We start from the raw sequence: 16,774 nt of genomic DNA, 5'->3' as shown, positions 1-16,774 counted from the left end.
CGGCAGTTCTGTTAAAATGAAGGTTTTGACTTCAAATAAAAAGTGAATCCTTTGTTCTTTTTTTCTTGATTTACAACGACGAGTTAATGAGAAGCAGCCAAATCTGATTTTCTGTGCTGGAATCAAAATCCTCTGCACACACATAAAAGCCTCACTAATCCTTTTGCCAATGTTTTGTCGTAGCATCAGTTCCTGCGCCTCAGAAACATCTTTCACAGACGTGTGGTGCACTCTGAAAAGCTCGCGGCCCTCCAGCATCGAGGAGCTCAGGGTGACCTTGGATCTGCCTTTAGGGGCCGTCGGTGGCGCGCTAATAAACACCGTCCCCTTCGATGTGCTCTGCAATACCTTTTGTCCCCTCGCTTTTGACAAATGATTTATGGAAATGGACGTTTTCTGGGCATAAAGACGGTAGGAGAGGATACTGGGCCGTGACGGGCAGTCGACAGGCCCATTCAATCAGGGGGTGTTGGATGGAAAGATAGAGGTGAGGTGGAGGGAATTTGGCTTTATGATGAGACTCGTGACCAAATTAAAGCGCTGGGTACAAATGACCTGCAGGGCCTTGACAATTCTCCCGTTCTCTGAGCACTTTGGGCAGGTTTTCTTTGTCAGGATATTACCTGCCCACCTGCGTGCTAATTCCATTCAACACAGTCTCATTTATCAGAATTCACCCCGTCAGCACAAAACACTTGAAACATGAAACAAGCTGAGCATCAATGTTACAACAGAGAAATGAATTTCTTTTCTCTTTCCATCCATTCATAGAATATTAGAGTAGCCAGTTAGCTTAGCTTAGCATAAAGACTGGGAAGGGGGAAACTCACTTATGAACATGTCTCATTTCTTCAGTCACAAAAAACAAAGCAAGTGGCTGTTTCCCTCTGTTTCCAGTCATTATGCTAAGCTAACCTGCAGCAGCTGCTGGCTGTAGCTTTAAATCTACCAAACAGACATGAGAGTGAAATCAATGAGAACATTTAACCGTCATCGTTTTAATACCCCTGCATGCATCTGAAGGGGAAACAGGTCGACCAGGTCTGCAGTGGCCCACTGCTTTGTGAAGATAAGATAAGATAATCCTGCCGTCAGTACCTCACATTGACTGTGCTGGTAAATCAGACTGGATTACTTCCAGATGTTGTCAGTTAGAATCTGGATTGCAGGGACGTGACGTGTCATGAAGACCACCTTTTAATAACTGGACCAGTTAACTCAGTCTCAGTTTGCCCAGTCTGCTCCTGAATTCTGCTAGAGAGTAACTGGGAACCACACACTTTGCTTTTTGCTTTGTCACTTTGTAAGAACAGCGTACCTGTGAAGACACCTGGATGCCCTCAGCAGGTATGGAGAACGTCAGGGTTCTGCCTCCTCAGAATGACTTTCATACAGAACTAAACAAACGTTCAGCTCCAACATTATCTCATCTTGCCAGGCAGATCAGTTCACAGCACTTCCTCGTTATGTTAATAACAAATATAACCTGATATAAAGCGTAATGTTCGCTTCAGAACGTATTTGCTGTGGGCGTTGTTACTGAACAGAATGAGACAGGCCTCCTGCGTCGCTCTCGCTTTAAATCCAGGCTGCTTGTGATTAGAAAGAAATGAAAATCTAATTTAAACCTCCTGCGAGGTTTGTGGTTTAGTTCCAAACTGAAAAGGTCGCGTTCCCTTTCTCCGTCTTCCCAGACCTCAGAAAATATATCCAACGCGTGTTTGTCATGTAAATGCAAATTAGAGCTGCGTGTCAGAACACAGCTCTCTACAGGAGCTGACGATGACGAGAGGAATTGCGAGGAAGACGGAATAAGAGATGAAGAGTGAAAGTCTGAGGGAACAGAGGAGAGAAAGGACAAAGAGGAGTGAGAGGAAGCCACTGATAACAGAGAGAGTGGAGGAAATAACACAGAATGATGACCGAGGGCTGTGGGAAGTTTCCCCCCGTGGGAGAGGACACCTGCTGAGTCTGCAGGATCCAGCTGAGACGGATCCACATCCCGGAGTGAAAACCGCCCCCTAATCCACAGATCTCAGGCTTTAAATGTCAGGCTGCTGAGGACTGAACAAATGGACTACATGCAGCGTAACGTAACGGATTCCACCGAGCTGACGCACGCCATCCCTGACGTCCACCAGGACGTCCAATCAGCAGCAAGATGCCACGGATCATCAGTCATTCATCTGCTAATACAGGTTAACACATCGTTCCTGAGGCAGGTTTGACGAGGCCGAGATTTGACTTGAAAAATAGAAAAAATATTTCTGTTCAGAAGCAGAGTCGCTCTCTTGCGACACCATTTATCGTCAGTAAAAACCAGCGTTAGATCCCAGTAACTCCCTGAAACACCACAAATTCACGTCTTTACACCTTTTCTACAGACAGAATAAATGAGATGTTAATGAGTGAGAGCTGCTGGCAGGTGGAGTTTGTGCCAACCTAGCTGTTCCCAGTCTTTATGCTAAGCTAAGCTAACTGGCTGCAGCTTCATATTTACTGCACAGATGGAGACTGGGATCAGTGTGAGCATCTCAGTGTTCATGGATCCATGTGACACGAAGACGCAGCAGTGCAGAGGTTTGACTGCAGCACAGAGTTTGGGTGGATGGATGTCTGCCTACACGTCCGCTCCCCCCTCCCTCCCCTCCTCCACCCACTCCTCTTCATCCTCTTTGTTTGAAACGCAGAGCTGGTGGGTTCAGTGTACCCATGTGTACGCGGGAGATAGGAGGATGTGGATTTTAATCTGCCTCTATGTTTAAAACATGACCGCCGTCCGCCAAGATGGATGTTCTCCTGCACACATCAGCCGGAGAGAACAGGAAGTGACTGGGAGCTCACCGTTAGCACGGAGAAGACAGATTCTCTCTATTATCTTTGTTTATATTATCTCGGCTGCAGACGTGAGATTCATGTGAACACAGAAAAATGTGTTTGACTCAATATGAAGGTTTATATTTCTCCATTTGTGACATTTTATTGCGCTTTGAAATTGACTCTGCGTCTGTTCGCTTGGAGGCAGCTGCAGAGGACAAACGACACGAAACAGGAGACGCATTATGAACCGAACCATTTTACAGAGGAATTAAGACGTAATGTTTGATACTGATGTTTCCCGATCCGACAAAGCGTTTTAAATGCATCAGTCAGAAAACAGTGTGACAGGGCTGCGCGGTAGAAACCGGCTTTAAGATTACAGATTATTGATCACGCACCGCTGCAGTCAGCTGCTGTTTATCTGATGCAGCTGGATGACCTGATGCTGCTGTGACCACCTGTGATGTGGCATCATAGACGTTGTTTCAGGAAGGACTCACCTTTATTATTGTCATTACAGCGACGCTCTGCTCTTCAAATGTGATGTTGCTTAGAACGCTGAAAACTACGCTAATGAGTAAATACCACAGCCTTTTGCACATTCAGTCTGCTGACACACCTGCACACCCAGACACACCTGCACCTTCAGACACACCTGCACATCCTGAAACACCTGCACCTCCAGACACACCTGCACCTCCAGACACACCTGCACCTTCAGACACACCTGCACATCCTGAAACACCTGCACACGCAGACACACCTGCACCTGCAGACACCTGCACCTCCAGACACACCTGCACCTTCAGACACACCTGCACATCCAGACACACCTGCACCTCCAGACACACCTGCACCTCCAGACACACCTGCACCCCCAGACATACCTGCACATCCTGAAACACCTGCACACGCAGACACACCTGCACCTCCAGACACACCTGCACCCCCAGACATACCTGCACATCCTGACACACCTGCACCTGCAGACACACCTGTGCTTGACCTCATGTTAAGGATGCAGACAGTTGCAGTGTTGACTTGTCTAAAGTGAGATCAGTGTATCTTCATGTGGTCGTGACATTCTGACAGTTGAAGCTTTGCATGAGACAGCGTATGAATCACATGACTGCTTGTTTTCGCAGCAGCGGCTTGTTGACACGTTAACTCTCATTGTCTCAATTCGCTGACGCTCGTTTTCTTTTCTGCTTCTGTCTGTCTGTGCGGTGCGTTCAATGTCTGCTCAAAACGCTGGTAAACAACACGACTCTTAGGATTAAGCAGCTGCTGAAAGGTCAGATAACAGCGAAACGTCCTCCAGGCTGACGTCTTCGAGTGTCTCCACCAACAGTCCACGACACAAAGACATTCAGCGTACAGAGAGTGTGTTAGCATGCGTGTTAGCATGCGTGCTGCTACGCTGTTCTGATCATATCTTGAATGATGATGTTCACATGCTTCCTGACAGAAACCTGCATCAGGAGTTGGCAGTCAGGGTCCTGGTCTCTATCAGAGGCTTCTGAAGGCAGGATATGTTGTTCACATGTGCAGATCATACCCAGGGTATGAGCGAGCATGTTAGATACCAAAGCAGCGTCACACTGGAGAAGCCGGAGCCCTGAAATACTGAATAAAAATCTGATAACGATGATGCAGTCATTTGGAAGAAGTGATTGCGTCGCTGACGGTTTGGGGTCCGCAGGCTCGCTTCCCGCCTCTCGCCGGCCTGCGTGGCCGCTTCCTGGAGAGCTCGTCTAATTGAGGGGGAATGCTCTGTGGCAGCCTGTCACAGTGCATTCCCGTGGTCGCCGTGTGAGACTGAACACTAATCTGACAAACGGCAAAGAGATGGGCGGAGGAGACGCTTAGCCTCTGACACTGAGCATGCTAAACACCCCCCCCCCCCCCCCACTTCACACCAAAGTTTTTCTTCCTGTCTTTTTCTATCATCACATCTCTCGTTTTCTTACATTCACCTGTCACATGTTCAGCCACCGTCACTCCACCTTCCTCCACCCGCTGCAGTCCCCACCGTGTCCACCTTCTTCAGTTCCAGTGAAATAAGATGTTTAGATCTAAAGGATAGAAGATTCAAAGAGCTGCTTTTATAGAATAATATAATAATACAGTTCTATTATCAACCTACCTGATGAATATTATCAGTAAATGAACATGACGTGACGTTTTAATGTGTTTGCTCATGAGGGAGGTGTTGGTCTGTGGATAAAGAGTCTGGTACCTGCTCTAAAGTGTCCTGAGACGGCTTCAGGTGTGATCTGGTGATATATAAATAAAATGAGTTGAACTGAGTTGAATTAATGCTGCTGCTGGTTCAGAGTTGGATGAATCGTGAATCTACTGTTGAACATTTCATCCTGTCAGCTGATCGTTTGTTTGATGAGTAAATGAAGGATCTGCTGCTCTTCATCACAGCCACGCTTCACTTATCTTCACATTGAAGTTTACTGCTGATCCACGAACAGGTTCAAGTGAGGAAATGATTCCATCCAACAGTAATCTGCTAGATTCTCAGTCAGGGACAGGTGAGTCTCAGGTGCGGAGGGGGGGTCCCTCTGTTAGCAGACTCCAGAGACGACACCCTCCATGCATGTGGACTGCTTTCTAAAACGGTATGAAATTAAGACTGTAACACCGTATTCAGGAAAACTTCAGGTTTAATATTTCTCACTCGTGTTCGTGCCTCATCGTCTCTGCTGTAGTTTCCTTCCAAACGAAGGATGAGTCTTGAATAACAGCTCTGGATGACTTTTTCTCAGTCGTTTCCTCAGCTCGAGGCTCAGCTAAATAGGGCCAGTAATTGACTTGTGTCCCGTTTGATGGCTCGGGCCCCAGCAGCATTTTTGGCTCTTTTCATTCTGGCCATTAGAGGCTCCGGCTTTAGCTGTGACCCCTCACGGCTGCTTGTTATTGTATTTTTGGATTTTTCTGTCGAGTAGAGAAGAACTTTGTCTGAACAGGAAGCGTCTGATCCCACATGAGAACGCAGAAAACAGAAGACAGAGAGTCTGAACAGAGTCGTGCTGCTGCAGGCATCGATGGTGTGTCAGCCAGCTTCTATCAGAGTTCATATGTGAATACGTGCACTAAATCCATGCATTAACATGCACACGTGTAAGCATGTGTTATTTGGATATAGTATATGTTCACCTGATGTTGGTATATATGTATAATATTGTGATTGTGGTCTGCACAGTGTGAGCAGGACCTGCGAGAAGCTAAAGCAAAGCAGCAGAACGTGAGCATGACGTCCGTCCTGAGCACTGACGACTGGAACATGTGACTGACTTCATGTTCCCGTCATGTGATGAGAGGTTTCAGCCACATGTTAATTCCAGCAACACCTGCAGTTAATTATCAGTCAGCTGACAGACGTGTCCAGATGTGTTCAGGGTTTGAGGTGAAGGCGCTTCGTCTTCAGCTAAAGAGGAGAAATGTGAATCCCACTAATCCTAAAACTGTCATTTCCATATGTTGCATGTTCTTAGCTAGCTTGCTAGCGTTAGCCACAGGTGTGTGTTAAGCTAGCTGTTGATGGTCAGTAAATCCCTTCAGCCTGCAGGACTGCCTGCATGATAAGATATAAAGATGTTTAAAGCACCGTTATTGGAGCTGATTACAGTAAAGAGGAATGTAATCCATTACTTGTGCTGGATTGCAGAGATGAGGTGAGGTGTCCTGAGAGCGTTTCGTCAGGTGTGACCTGCTCAGCGAGGAATAAAGCCGGCTTTGATTTTTCATCATGGTGTGATGATGCAGAGGAGCTGAAGTCAGGGATCGTCTTAAAGCGTCACCAGATGAGCAGATTCAGATTTTTGACAATCCATCCGACTTAGTTATTTAAAATATACTGTATATATTAAGTAATGCATATTTAATATGGAAACAACACACAGTCCATTATTACAGACAACCTGCAGTTTAATGATGTTTCTGCTGTTTTATCTCCACCCAGTTAAACAGCTTCATGTGTTTGTTGGTGGAGGTGGCTTCACATTTATTTTTGGATGTCTTCTGCTTCGTGGTGACGATGATGAAGATGATGTTATTTTGTTGGCAGCTTGTGACATGAGCAGATACATGCAGAAACACCTGAGACACACGTTTGACACTCAGCCAGGTCGTGAGCAGAAGTTCAGCAGCTGCTTTTTGAATTCAGCTGCAGGACGAACAGACTTCAGGCTCATACGATCACCAGCAACAGAGACAGCCTCACATGACGATACACGTCTGCCTGTGTGGTTACTCTGACCTCTGGCCTCCCTTCCTCATGTAGCTGGTGTTGGCTGAGGCCTCCACCAGGAGCCTCCACCAGGAGCCTCCACCAGGAGCCTCCACCAGGAGCCTCCACCAGCTCTTTAGCCTTCGAGGCTTTAAATTCAGTCGTCTGTGCTACGAAAAGAAATCTCGGAGGTGTTAAAGATCACGATGTTCTCTTTCACATTCAGACGATGTTTATGCTAAAATAAAATAAGACAAGGTGGTAAAATGTCCCCGCGTGAGTGATATTTTCATTTGAAAGACAGTGCTACAGCACTACATGGCTCGTGGTGGCGGGTGCTGTGATACCTTCACTTTGTGCACCTTTGTGTATTTCCCCCCACCACTTCACAGGTGCTCTGTATCCTGGAACACATGCACCACATTCCCTGAGAGATAAATCACGTACCCTGCAGCACCAAAAACCCTGTGAACAAAAATATGCACCCACTTGTAGATTCCCCCAAAAACACATCACACAACCTCTGTGCAACATTTGGATGTTCGTACGAGTCTCGCCTTGCCGCCGTCTCTCTGATGCCGAGCTGCTAGCCTCGCGTACGCCGAGCCGAGTCTGCGGATCAGGTATAAATACATCGGATCCACGGATCTGTGTTCATCTGATAAAATGCAGCAGATGCAGCATCACATACGTTTTTAGGAGACACTGTTCAGGAGGAACAAAGCTGTCCTCAAAGAAAGACAGTGGAGCCGATAGCCTGTGATGTATGTAGGAAACCATGAAATGAACCAGCTCGGTTCTCTGATTGGACCCTCAGCCTGCAGAGCGTCTTATCTTCACAGTGCAGACAGTGAGAAATTAAACAGACTAACCCGTTTCCAGAAGTGTCTCGTGTCAAAGTGTCTAAATGTCCAGGTCTCTAATGGCTTCATGTGTCTCTGTCCGCTGAGACCACGTCCACACGAAGACGCCTCGTTCTCAAAATGCAGATTCTTGCAGCACGTTGGTTCAGTCTGCAGAGCGTCGAGTCGGACAGGTAGAGTGGAAACAGGTCGGCCTCTGAGCACCAGATGGCTACTCGCATCGCTGCTGCCCAGCGACAGCTCACAAGTCCTTCTCATCCGAGTGAAACACAACAGGTAGCACGCTGCCGTCCAGGTGTGGAGCCCTGTCTCACCTCGTTTGACTTCATTAGGAGCAGCAGTTAAAACCAAAGAAAGAGGGAGAAAAGTGTTTGAAGGTCACCAGCTGGAGTCACACCTCAGCAAACAGGAAGTCAGTAAAAATCTGCTCTTTGCTGATGATGTATCGCAGTCTAACTTTCTGTCACTTCCTGCTTTGCTGTGCTGCTTTTTCATTGGCTAACTTTGTCATTACACCTGCAACACGTTCTGAACTCCACCACTTAGATCCAGACTGAAACACCTCAGCTGGAGCCGTCAGCCTGAGCGTTCAGGAGCTGAAACTGTTCCTCACATTTTCTGTCTCAAACAAAAACTTCTTACTTTAAAAGACGAAGTGAGGTCATTATTTAAAACCTTTCAGACGACAGAAAACTGACCAGAAACGATTCAGCGAGTTATGAGTTAGTTATGAACGACGTCTACATGATGAACGTCTGTTTCAAAGTTATTAGAAATCAACATTTAATGTGAATGTTGCTTCAACGTGTTGCTCTCTGTTGCTGTTCACCATCGGCCTCTGTTCTCCACATCGGTCTTTGTCGTGTGGACCTGAAGGCGGTTTGAACACGAGTTCACACGAGTCGTTCATGAAGTGAAGATCTCTCAGGTTGCAGAGTTTCAGTGAAAACATCGGAGTGTTCGTCACTCAGGGTTTGTTGTTAGTTTCCCAATTAAGAGCAAGAAACACTCAGAAGACGAAGGAGAGACGAGACGGTGGCAGGTAAAGAGGAAGAGGAGTCCAAAGAGCCTGCACAGCAGTCGTGTGTCTAATGATAACTGAGTATGAGTTCATGTCTGTTTTATTTTTCTGTAAATATTCAACATGGTAACTGATGTTTTACCTGTTATATCATCATCCGTCGCACATTGTGCTATTATTAATACACTAACTAGCTAATTCACATTCAGTTTTCATTGATAGAGACCTCATGCTTTATAATAGATAAATTAATGAATTCATTAGCCTAATTAATATTTAACATTTGAGCTGAAAACTGTTTCTTCCTCTCAGGCTGCAGATACAACATCCACCAATCAGGAGTGGAGCCTGTCCGTAGCCTGGGTGCCGAGCCCGGGGCACGAAAGCCCTGCAGCTCCACTTCATAAAGCTTCGCTGTTGTAGGATTAATATTAACGACAACAAGTGAAATCTAGTCTTTATTTTAATCAGCGCCATCATCAGAGACCCCAGATGACGCGTTTTTCCTCTGAACGATTCCAGTTTAATCTGATTAAAGGAACGTTTCGTGTCTTCTTTTGGCCTCTAAAAACCAGTTTTACTAAATGTTTCTCCGGCTTCTTTTCCACCTGAAGGACAAGCTGTCGCTCTGTGGTTCACACCTACAGTGAACACAGATGCAACATGGTGGAGAGTCAGGAAACATAAAATACAAATCAAACACTGGAGTTTAATCCGTTATCTTCTTCTCTCTGCTATGAAAGTCCAGTGATGTTGTGAAGTATGAAATCAGTCCGATCAATAACTGATATCCAATAAGGGGGTCGGCCGGTAAAAAACACGACGGCTGCTCTCGTGCATCATCGCTCCTCAGAGCAGAACTGAGAGCTCTGAGACTGGTTTTCAACGTAAACCAGGAAGTAGACTTAGCCTTTCCTCTGAAACCAGACTGAAATGTTGCTGCTGGACAAAGCTAACGTTCGGTTCAGGAACAAGGATCGAGGTTTGGGTTAGAATGAGGATTTCCTCGGCGTTACAGGACCTTGGTTATCACGGTCTCTGTTCAGGTCACTGAGTCCAGTGTGGACCGTCGGGAGGAAACAGGAAGCGGCGGTTTGTTGAGGCTGCGGCTGCTGCCGGGCGCCGCCACTCGGATGTAAACGTGTCATTTCTGTGGACTGACGGCCGATGGGCTTCTTCTTTGGTTATATGTTGAGTCTGTTTGAAGGATGCTGAGGCTGATATGAAGCTCTGTGGTATAAAGAGGAGCAGCTTCGCTGTGCAGCATGTTAATAAAAGCGTCTCCTCTGTGTGTTTATTGTTCTAATATTCGCGGCTCTGCAGCTTCTCAGGACCTGAAGATCTGACATTATAAGCTCCATAAAGTAGGCTAAGTCCCATCAGGGACTCATATAAATTAAGATCAAACACAGTGTTTGCCCTTGAGGTTACTTCCAGATGCAATTATTGTTGAATCCTCAGTTTTTCCAGCGTGTTCTCCACACACTGTAGCACTAATGCTTCTTTCCACAGAGTAATTACAAGGACATTTCTAATTTAGCTTCCTTTCAAGCTGCGAGGAGATGCCGCAGGAATAATCTGCCCTTCAGTCAGACACAGTTTCATGTCTCTTCATTTGTTCTTCGTAGCTTTGAGGAGACAATCCGCCGGCTGAAGAACTCGTGGAGAGTCCATACGAGCTGCTTTCTGTTAGCGTCCAGCCGCTTCCAGAGCGGAGTCTTCATCTTCATCGATCATCACGCCGCTGAAAGAGTCTCTTTACCGTCTTCCTGCTGTTGTCATGTATCTGAATACGTGAGTGGAAACAACAGCTGAGTTTGTCTGTTTGCATCCATTATTCATCGTCTCAGAAACAGAAAGCTTTAAATAGATGAGAGCAGCGCAGCTGTCCCTCAGCAGCCCGGAGAGACGGGGACTCAAAATCACGTCAGTCAAAGTGTCCTGAGAGACGGCCATGATGGCTGCCCCAGATTCTGCCTTTCATCGCAGCCGCGCTCGCAGGAAGACAGTCCTGCCAGCGGTGACGCCTCCATAGATGTTTGTAATGAGACAGACTGAGGACGTCCAGAACGTCTGCAGTCAACAGTGAGAAGCGTTGGACAGACGTGGTGATACAGGGAGGAACGGTGATGCTGCGTGCTTTGATCGACAGAACAGACGAGACGTCTGAGCAGCGTGAGATTCTGTCCAGCATCCGTCCACGTCCACGTCAGTTGAGCTGTTTGCAACACGATGGCTGCTGCTGAGGGAGGGGTCCTGGTCTGTGGGCTTCACCTGACGGAGGTGTAAAGGAAAGGTGGACGTCAGCCAATGAGAGCTGAGGAAGCTCAGACGCTGTGTGATGGAGGCTCTTCAGGTCTATTCTTATGTCCTCTAGTCCTCTTTTATGTCTGCCTTGAACCTCCGTCACCCCCCCCAAAGCTCCACGCAAAGAAACTTGTAGAGGTCAAGATCCTAATTTTAGCCTGTCACAAATTATTAAAATGTATGCGTCAGTGGCATCATCTCAGGCCGTCAAGGACGTCTCATCAGCATCAGAGAGGAACGACTCGGCCGGGATACTTACAGGCAGATGATGAAGAGCTCTTCTTCAGATAAAGGACGCTTCTCTTTATAACTCAGTTTCCTGTTCTGACTGTTGATCTAAAGCTGAGCAGAGTAGACAAAGCTGCTTCTGCTTTCTGGAAACACGTCTTCCAGGCTCGAGTGATTCGAGGGTTTAATGCGAAGTTGAAAACAAACCGATCTTCCCCTTTAGATCACAGGTTCTCTCTGATTCTACCTGCTGAAACAGGAACTATTCATATATAATAAACATTTCTGGGCATCACATTTCAACCATTCAAACCATTAAGACAGACCATCACTGTTTCATGGAGTTAATGTGACAGCAGAGAGGCTCCACTTAATGAATTCAAGCTTCCCAGATCTCAGAAAGAAGAAGGAACTTGTTCTGAAATATGAATGAGAGGTACCGTATTTTCCGCACTATAAGGCACCTAAAAGCCTTTGATTTTCTCAAAAACCCACAGTGCGCCTTATAATCCGATGCGCCTTTTACATGGATCAATATTGGTTAATTATGGCTATCGTAGTCAGGGGGCATGGCCGAAGTAACAGCGGTATTCCACTCTCTGCGTGCCGTCATCCTTTTACTGGCGCGTGCAGTCAGCTGTCAACCTGAATAATAAAATGACTATTTCACTCAACAATGAAAAAATATGAATATATGCTAAATAATAGGCAATTAAAATATTAATCAAACTCAGCACACTGACGGGCTGAGCGCCGTCACCTGCATCTTTACGCAGGATAAGCTGTAAAATAAAATACATTTTAAATAAATGCTCGTTAATTATTTTCAGGAGCCGCATCAGAGGGATGAAAGAGCCGTATTCGTCTCCGGAGCCTCGGGTTGCTGACCCTTGATCTAGTGGCTGCATAACGCAACCCCAGACACCACAGTACGGTAGTTTCTTTCTATGCGCCGCATAATGCGGTGCGCCCTATGAAAAAAACTTTTAAAATAGGTCATTGATTGAAGGTGCGCCTTATACTGCGGAAAATATGGTACTTTTACTTCATGTGTTGCTTCGAAGCTAAATAAACTGTTTAAAAGCCTCTTGGATCAGATGAAAATTCATCGTCACAGAGCTGAAAACAGGCTGTTTTTCTGAGATACGAGGTTCTCACAGGACAAACATATGATGATCTTATAGAATATGAAGCATCGCTGTAGATTAAACCAGCTGACAGGATATAAAGTAGTGAAACATCCACATTAATGCAGCAGGAATATAAACCCACACACATCAGATACAACAGAGGAACATTTTACTGCCACATCAGTACTTTTACTGTGAGTACTTTCAGCTGATAATACTTCTGTTCCTGCTCCTGCAGTATTTTCACTGTGAATCTGTACTTCATGCAGAAGCAGTATTAGTAGTAGCAGTAGTTCTTATTTTTCAGCGCATGTGTGCGTGTGCACGTGTGTTGTCAGGATGTTGGTATTTTTATCTTTTCTCTCATGAAAAACCAGTTTTCATTATTTTAATATTATTTCAGGTTCTTTCTCTTTGACCCGTTTCTTGTTTTGAAGGCTGTTTATCGTCATAGTTAACGATAATCTCTTAATTGACTAATGTGATTAGAAACCTACTCACCACCTTCTCCCTCTCTGAGCCCATTGTGGTTTGTGCAGAGGTTACATGTTCGCAGCTATTTCTGGTGATGCGCGGCTCCGCTTCTATTCACTCCTCTGGCATCTTCATGTGTTGCCAGACATTTTCTGGTCGTCTGCGGCTCTTTGCTGGGGCTCTTTGCTGTTGTCTTGGCATATGTTTGGCTGGTGATGCACACGGCAGCGCTACAGGCAGAGGGTTTACCTTAAGATGGGTTAACATCTACAGGCGCTGCCAAGGAGACGTTTCTTTAAGGCGGTATGTTTGTTTTGCTGCTGAGGCTCGACCCTTCACGTTTATCTGCTGTTTGCTCCTGTTCTCTGTCTCGCAGGAACCTCACAGAGTGCGTCTCTGTTGCAGGGGGGAACTGGTCTCTGCAGATGTTTCACAGAAACGATGATTTCAGCGCAGAGCAGATAAACACACGAGGAAACACTCTTTGTTTTGGCTTTCCACACTTCGGTGCTCCTGTCACATTCAGCGCCGGCTTAATTGTGATTTTAAAGACTAATGAATCCAGCTCTTGTGTTTTGGTGACCTGCTCCTTGTCTTTCAGGGTTCGATGCGTACTTCACATCACGGACTCTGGAGAACAACAGGAGGAACGTGTGGTTTGCCGAGTACTGGGAGGAGAACTTCAACTGCAAACTGATGAGCTCCTCCAAGAAAGACGAGAGCAGCAGGAAGTGTACAGGTAAGTTTACCTGTGTGTGTGTGTGTGTGTGTGTGTGTGTGTGTGTGTGTGTGTGCCTCAGCTGTGATGGATGAATTGATACACAACCAGCAGAAATGTCTGAACGCCGTCATCTGACTGTCCAGCCATCATAGTTAATCACAGCGCTCAGCTTAACGAGCAGCACCCAGTGCTCTGTGAGGTTTTTTGCCCTGAGTTTTGCTTTTCAGGCTACATGCATGTTCTCCTTCCTTCCTGCTAACGTTGTTGGTTGTTGTTAGCCTGACAGGTGATACTAAAAAAAAAAACATTTGACCTGTAGACAGAAAACATCTGACAAACTGCCGTGTTACAGTCATCACTGATGGAAACGTCCATGAACAGCATCAGAAAGTGATGATTTCCACAGTCAGGTAGTTTTAGTCGCTGCATTTGAAGATGTGGTTCAGTCGTGGTTGGATTTAGTTTCTGTCATACATGAGTTAGATCTCATTAGCCTTCAGGATCTGTCGGTGATGTTCCATCCTCTGACTCTCGTGAGTCGTCTGTCGTCGTTCCTCTGCTGTTGAACTCCATCCATTAGTCAGATTTAGTTTCACGGAGCTCATTGGTTGATGGAGACAAACAGCAGGTGGAGCTGATTCTCCAGTCGCTGCCATTAAACCACCACAGAAGAAGAAACACAACGAGATGATGTCATGAAAAGAGTGGAACGGTCGATGGATGGAATCAGACATTTCTTAATGTGAGGAAGGTTACAGCCTCCTCCTCCTCGTCCTCCACTCTGACGTTTCAGTCACATGATTCGTGGCCGTCATCGGTCTTTTTCTCTGCCTGCTGGAATCAGCGCGAGGGCTCGGTAGGTCAGCAGCCGACATGAGGAAGATGAAGATGTTGCTGTGAGATGAAGGCGGGAAACGAAGCGTAAACATTATGTCACAGATTGATACCCAACGCAGCCTTGAGCCGGACTGAAGAAGAAGAGGTTCCCTCAGACTCTGGAGGCCGACAGCACCGACACCACAGACCTGATGAGCACCTTCATCACATACGCTCGGTGTTTTCTCTGGGAGCTCGTTGGGAAAGTATTTGCAATGGTAAACAGAAACTCATAAGTCTATCAGGTCTGCGATCAATAATGCATCGCAGTTAGTGACCCGGTGTGCCGGTGTGAACAGACCTTGAACTCTAATGAAGCCGTTCTATTAAGAGTATTGATCGAAGTTCTCATCACGTCTCGCTCTTCTTTGTAATGGTCTCTCTGTTATGTTTCTGTCTCTCTGCCTCTCGTCTCTTTCAGGACACTGATTAATATTTTAAAATGTGAATTTCACACTCTTGTACCTTCCAAATTCATTTGCAGCACCTAAATTAAGGTCACAGTTCCCGTTTCCAGTAAGTCCTGACTGGACTGACGCACGGTGGGGGGGTAAGTTCTCTCTGCAGAACGGATCAAAATGGTGCTAATGCTCATAGCATCAAGGCCGAACAGGCAAAAGCTGATTGGCTGCCGGGTCAATTAGCGGTGAGGATTAGTTCACCATCTGTGTTGTTTTCCTTTCTTATCAACCACGTCTCTCAGAAAGGATATTTAAATACGACTCATCTGAAACAGGAAATACTGATGACCTATCAGACAGCAGGAAGTCTCAGAGTGACGGATCGTCTTCAGTCAAAGGAGACGTCTCAACCCTGAGCTACGAGGCACAGGAGAATCCAGAGATATAACATAATGACGGGACGTTAATTAGCATGTCGATGAATAAAAGGTTCAGTGACGACACATTTCATGAGAAACAGCAGCAACAGATATAAAAGACTTAAAGCAGGCGAAGATTTCACTGACAGAGCAAATTATTCGTCAACAAGAGGGGTGACGATGCGGGTCTGTTCTGACTGGCTCGTCGGTCCCGGGTTTGAATCAGCTGACGGGGGCCTCCTGAGCTCGGTCGTCTCCCCCCTCCGTCGCAGGTTTCCTCCCACAGCACAGAGACGCGTGTCAGGAGATATGTGAGGTGGAGGTGTGTGTTAGCCCTGCCCACGTGTTCCCTGCCTCTCCCAGTGCATGCTGGGATAATCTCCAGCCCTCTGCGACCCTCAGCAGGATGAACGGATGGATGTGTCCCACCTGAAAACAATCCAGACCTTGCTTTACTGTAGAGAACAGACATGACACCCTCCAGAGTTGTGCTTTGTGCAGAGTCTGTGGTCACACCGCGTCGTGCCCATAATCCCAGTAAAGAACAGACTGTCAGTTACTGCTGTAATAAAGCTGCCACACGCGCAGCATGAGGATGCTGGCTTCGCCTCGTTTGGAGGAGGTGGCTTCTTTACACTGAGCCGTTAGTCACACTCAGTGGCTTTATGTGGCCTGATCGCAGTGGTGTTATCCTCATGAAAACATGAGGGTAATTATATTTGCCAATAAGATGATATATTGTACTGCGTGTTTGTGTGTATTACATCAGCTGTCAGGGATTAACAGTGAGGACTGTTACAGTCTGCACCCATCGTTCAGCACCTGGCGAGTCCAATCACAAAGAAACAATCACCTGCTTTACTTTATTCTGCCTGGTCATCACGTGGGAATGTGCTCGAAACTCAAAGTGATTCCAGGACTCAAACAAACAGATCACTGTCCATGCTGATCCTGACAGACACTGCTCAGGGCGCCAAACTCAGACCAGCCAATCAAAACCCACCTGGGATAAAGCTCCACCCACGCAGCACATGTCACACTTCACTGTAAAAAAAAAAATGAAAAAATGAAAGCTGTGATGGACTCCCGTTCCTTTTCTTCCAGGTATGATCATTATTAACATAATCATGACATGATGTCATTAACTAACTGTGTAATTATCCTTTATGTTGTGTCACATCTGTAAAATCTGAAAGTAACACTGATTTCAGGTCGATTTTCTTACTGAAGTGTCTTGATGAGCGTTTCACAGGCTTCTTAGCCCTGCGTTTAGA

General features: G+C 46.3%; 1 protein-coding gene across 1 annotated transcript in view; it reads left to right on the top strand.

Moving 5' to 3' along the window:
- LOC121614733 (metabotropic glutamate receptor 7) overlaps window positions 1-16,774 on the top strand; it is a 208,639-nt gene that overhangs the window by 123,669 nt on the left and 68,196 nt on the right. Inside the window, exon 5 of the mRNA XM_041948770.1 lies at window positions 13,685-13,822. Within this exon, the coding sequence (XP_041804704.1) occupies window positions 13,685-13,822 (138 nt within the window). The remainder of the gene's footprint in view (window positions 1-13,684; window positions 13,823-16,774) is intronic.

Source organism: Chelmon rostratus, chromosome 2, assembly GCF_017976325.1.
Source record: "Chelmon rostratus isolate fCheRos1 chromosome 2, fCheRos1.pri, whole genome shotgun sequence".
Taxonomy (NCBI): domain Eukaryota; kingdom Metazoa; phylum Chordata; class Actinopteri; order Chaetodontiformes; family Chaetodontidae; genus Chelmon; species Chelmon rostratus.
The sequence above is the reverse complement of the archived record's forward strand: the minus strand, read 5'-3'. Positions and strand labels throughout refer to the sequence as shown.